Here is a 4,539-nt window from a genome sequence, read left to right as displayed (position 1 = left end):
CCCTGACAACACACCCGAGAACCTCAGTTCAAAGGAAGAAAAGTTTATTTCCTCTCATGGTTTCTGAAGTTGGCCACGGTACTTTCAGCCAAGGGTGAGGCCTCATCATGGCAGAGGCATGTGAAGAGAAGCAACGAAGAAATAGGTCTTGCTGCTATCACAGAAATCCCACCCAACTCTCTAAACCCATTCAAGTATGACTTCAATACAATTCATGAGGCCAGAGCCCTCAGCACCAATCACCTCTGAACACGGTTGTACTGGGGACTAATATCTCAATACATAAGCTTTGGGGGTAAGGAAAATATGGCGTAGTTGTGCCATTAATCTCAGCAATCAGGTGGCAAAGGCAGTCAAATCTCTGAGCTTCGGGCTAGACAGGACTATAGAGTGAGACTTGACTCAAAACAACAACAACAAAAAGCCAGATCAAATGGACATGGTATAAAACACACCGAGTTTGGAGCAATCCTCAAAACGGTTCTTAAAAAGCTTGGTTAAGCCGGCGGTGCTTGTGCATGCTTTTAATCCCAGCACTTGGGAGGCAGAGGCAGGCAGATCTCTGTGAGTTCGAGGCCAGCTTGGTCTACAAGAGCTAGTTCTAGGACAGGCTCCAAAGGTACAGAGAAACCCTGTCTCGAACCTTCCCTCCACCCTGGGATTCTATTTTACATCTTTTTATTATTTGCTGTTATTCCTCTTCATCTGTAATTCTGATTTTCCAGAAAAAGAAAAAAATAAAAAAAAACTCAATCCCAGTCACTTATATAAGACCATATTTATTATTCCTCTGTGTAAACAAAGCATCCATTGTTTCTTTGTCAGCATGTGATCTTGTCACCATATCTACCTAGAACAGGCTGGTGACAGCCACTCCCACTGCCACCAAACACAGTGTGAGCAGGGGGGAGAGGGAATGGGTGTTGGAAAGTACCCTGAGATCGTTCAGAACGAAGAGTCACAAACACAAGTGTGACAATTAAATAAATTACAAAATTAAATTAGAATTGAAGTTGAGAGTCCCTGTGTGTGGCTACTTGGCAGCAGACAGTGTACAGGAGATGGAGCTGTGGAGGTGACTGGGCTATTTTGAGGCTTAGATCCCTGCTTCACACCGGGCTCATAGGTTTCTGATTGCCTCACTAACAGGGGCTGCTGAGTCCCAGCCTCAGCTCTCCCTCCGGGTCCAGAATGATGTCTACAGCAAGTGAAAACTTGCTGGGCATCGAGATCTGAGGGGTAGAACAAACAGAGTCGAGCACGTTTCTTCTGCAGGTTTCTTTATTCTTTGGGCGAGGAAGGAAAAGGATCATTCCCCACAAGACTTTCATTTTTTATATCATACAGACAAATTAACAATTTGATAGGCAGTTACAATAGTATCAAGCATGCCTTTCACAGACTCACAGAAACAGATACAGGAAGCCTCTTCTTACATCTCAGAGGGAGAGGCATGACTAGGAAACTCCCTGGCAGATATCGGGAGGATTGATTAAGAATGGGACTTTAAATCACGACAGAATTCTAAGAAGACATTTTCATGCACTAACTACATTTCTTAAGTGGAGCTGGAAGTTTATGGTTAATAATTGTAGAAAAGCCCAGCACTGCTGCTGTGCTTTCTGAACATTTCTGCTTCTTTCCCTGGTGACTGGGAATAAGGCTTTGGTAACCATAGCAACTACTCACAGGCTTGGGAGGAAGGCAAGGTGTTTGATTCTCAACAGTATCTAGCTGGCTGAGTTAAAGGGAATCAGTCTGGAGACTTCTGGCTCCAGCAGGGTGCCTGCCAACACCGGGTGAGAACTGATTTCTTTCTGAGGTTGGTGTATGGACTCAAGCCTTTCTCCTGCATCTCTAGTGGCAAAGGCATAAACAGTTAATGTCCTTGGCTATGCTATTGTGTTAATTGAAACCAAGACAAAGGGTAAATACAGAATATTATTAGCTTGTTGGGTTAGAGCAAAAGGCCAGTAGATTCCACCTTCCTGAGTCTGCTGTTAAGAGAATTCAGGGCCACCCAGACCTGTTTATCAGGTAAGAGCAGACATATTGTGACTGTGCTCAATTCCTCCTGCCTAGGGCTCCACTATTGGCAATGAATCCTGTCAATAAGGGTAATTGTGGGGGACTAACTTATGCAGATTACACTATTAGAACAAAGGTTTGGCTGAGTGAATGTTTTCAAACCAGAACTTCACAGCGTGGGAAAAGGTATCCAGTTGCCTGCAGAGGAAAAGTCAGGTTATCTCAATTAACGATTTATCCACTCCTGGGATATTTTGGAAGGGAGAAGTGTCATGCTTCCACAAGATGTCTACAGAATTGACGGTGACTATCCAAAAGGCAAGTGTCCCTGAAGCTCTGCAGTCGGGTTCTCCATGTGGAGTGTATACATACTTCCCATGGATCTCACTATTGGACGGTCACCTGTACTTTAGCTGTGTACTCTTGTGGACTTGGGACACCTCACTGCCTCCAAGCCTCTCAGGCATTCAGCTCCAGGTCAGCGATGTATTCTTGCACCCAGGTTTCTTTGGGGTCAGCACAGACCTGCCGGTTTCTCTTGGTTATGAAACTGTGGAGAGAGATGAGGGTCAAGAACTAGAACTAGAGTCTGAAGTCCTCTGCGGAGTCTCCATTCCACACATCATCAGTGATGCTCTAAAGAGCCTCTCTCACTGGTCCCCTTTAGAGGCTCCTGTGCTCCCCCACACCCAAGGCTGTGAAACCTCCATAACCCCCTTCCACAACCCACAATTTCAGAGAAAGCAGGAGAACAGAACTTACATGACACCTGGCTGAGAGCAATGGATGCTGGTCTGAAAATAGTCAGAAATGAATCTGCGGTTAATGTGCCGGCTATAGGAGAAGCAGCAGGAGATTGGGTTGTCAGCATCATCTGAAAGGGGAAAGTCAGAGTGTGTTCAAGTCACCATTGAGCAGGAAAATCAGCCAACACACTTTCTTGGCAGGGTAAGGAAGGCTAGGCCTCTGACTGCATTTGGGACTAGAAAAGACTTCTGTATCTGTCTTTGTTTCTGTTTCTGGTCTCTTTCTTGCTCTAAACTATGGGCTTCCTCTTTCTCTGTAGGTTACTCCACATCCCTTCCACAGCTTTCTCTGATACAAGAAATTAGCAAAGGACACCTGGGGCATGGCCTAAGGCATCCCAGAGACAGAGTTAGGCATCCTAGGGCTGGCTGGTAAGTGATTGACATCACTCCCCCTGTTCACTTCAAGTCCCAGGTACCTACATGAGGCTAGACATCCTCACCCTACAGAGAGAAAAATAAAAATCTTAAAGAGAAAGATCAGTTTCTTCTCTCTTGTAGACTCTGAAGCCACAGAAAAGACTGCTGTGGTCTGCCCAAGTCCAGAGTGGGGACATGCGCTGTAGCCATGTGGACTTACATCGAGCTGAGAAGACTTGGTCACAGAGAGCCATGGTGCAGAGAAGGACAGCAAGGGCAGCTGTGGGGACCTTCATGTTGCAGAGCAGGTGATGGAGCTGGGGCTTGTCAGCAGAGACCGGTCCTCACTGCCGCTTGTGTTCTGCTGGTATCTGATGACATATGCTCCTTCTCTTTATAGGCAGCCCTGGAAGAAGGGGAAATGAAATCCGGGGGTGTGGAGGGAAAGTTTTCAGCACAACAATGGTGTCGTGTTGGATATTGCACAACCCAGGGCCCTCGGTGAATACATGGGGCTCAGGATCCCTAAGAATAGAATCCCCAAGACGTAGTCCCAGCTCTCAACTCGTGACCTATTCTTATAGTCTTTAAAGCACACAGGCTCTGTTTCCATTCCTCCTGGTGATTCCTAAAGCTGGTAGCAAGAGGCATAAAGAAAAGTCAAGATCAAGGGCAATGGTGGTTTCACCAGGGATGGGGCATTCAACGTTTCTTCCCATTTGCTATTAATTCTAAAGAAAAGTGTCATAATCAGTAGTTTCATTAGAAACTACCTCCCAGGAAAGCCAGGAGTGGGGAGACCTGCCTGTAATCCCAGCACTCTCAAGCTGGAGGCATCAGAACCAGAAGTACATGGTCATCCTCAGCTACATCATTGGCTTGAGGCTAACCATGGGTATGTGAGACCCTGTCTCCCAAAACAATACACCCTGACTGTGTCCAATCTCATCAGGACCTTCTTAACAGTCCATGTTCTTTATCTATTTACTGTTTCTGCTGGAAACCATCAGTCATCCACCCCCTTCATCACTCTCTCACTTCTTAGAAGCCACGTTCATTCCCACGATTTAGTTTCTGAGAGCTGGAAGAGGAAGTGAACCTGCCATATCAGCTACTTTCAGCGCGGGACACTTCCTATTTCCAGCATAACAACACTTACTGCAGTGCGTCCTTGGTCATCCATGTAAAGTTTTGTTTTAAAATTTGAATGATGTCCCATTGGTTTTAACCAAATTCAGACCGTGTCTTACTGGTAGAGTCTGGATAACACATCCTAGCACATGTCGAGTCTAACAGGGTGGGTTTCCTGAACAAGACACTAATTTAGTTCGTTCGAATGAAGGCA

The 4,539-nt window shown here is 45.9% G+C and overlaps 1 protein-coding gene across 1 annotated transcript; it reads right to left on the bottom strand.

The window, feature by feature from the left end:
* Positions 1–1,269: 1,269 nt before the first annotated feature.
* Positions 1,270–3,552, bottom strand: LOC121456669 (C-C motif chemokine 3-like). Its single transcript, XM_041665044.1, has 3 exons — positions 3,415–3,552; positions 2,791–2,902; positions 1,270–2,578 (listed from the first exon to the last, which is right to left on the bottom strand). The coding sequence occupies exons 1-3, from the start codon at positions 3,488–3,490 to the stop codon at positions 2,488–2,490; spliced, it is 279 nt and encodes a 92-aa protein (XP_041520978.1). The 5' UTR covers positions 3,491–3,552; the 3' UTR covers positions 1,270–2,487.
* Positions 3,553–4,539: the final 987 nt, after the last annotated feature.

The sequence above is a fragment of the Microtus oregoni genome, unplaced genomic scaffold, assembly GCF_018167655.1.
Source record: "Microtus oregoni isolate MIOR12 unplaced genomic scaffold, Mior012 000015F_ref0000493, whole genome shotgun sequence".
NCBI classification, from domain to species: Eukaryota; Metazoa; Chordata; class Mammalia; order Rodentia; family Cricetidae; genus Microtus; species Microtus oregoni.
Note: the sequence above shows the minus strand (reverse complement) of the source record. Positions and strands in the feature narration are given on the sequence as shown.

Coding starts and splice junctions, on each gene's coding strand:
- LOC121456669 (XM_041665044.1), bottom strand. CDS start 3,490: ATGAAGGTCCCCACAGCTGCCCTTGCTGTCCTTCTCTGCACCATGGCT. Junction 2,903..3,414: donor CCAAGTCTTCTCAGCTCGAT/GTAAGTCCACAT, acceptor TTCCCCTTTCAG/ATGATGCTGACAACCCAATC. Junction 2,579..2,790: donor TGCTCTCAGCCAGGTGTCAT/GTAAGTTCTGTT, acceptor CTCTCTCCACAG/TTTCATAACCAAGAGAAACC.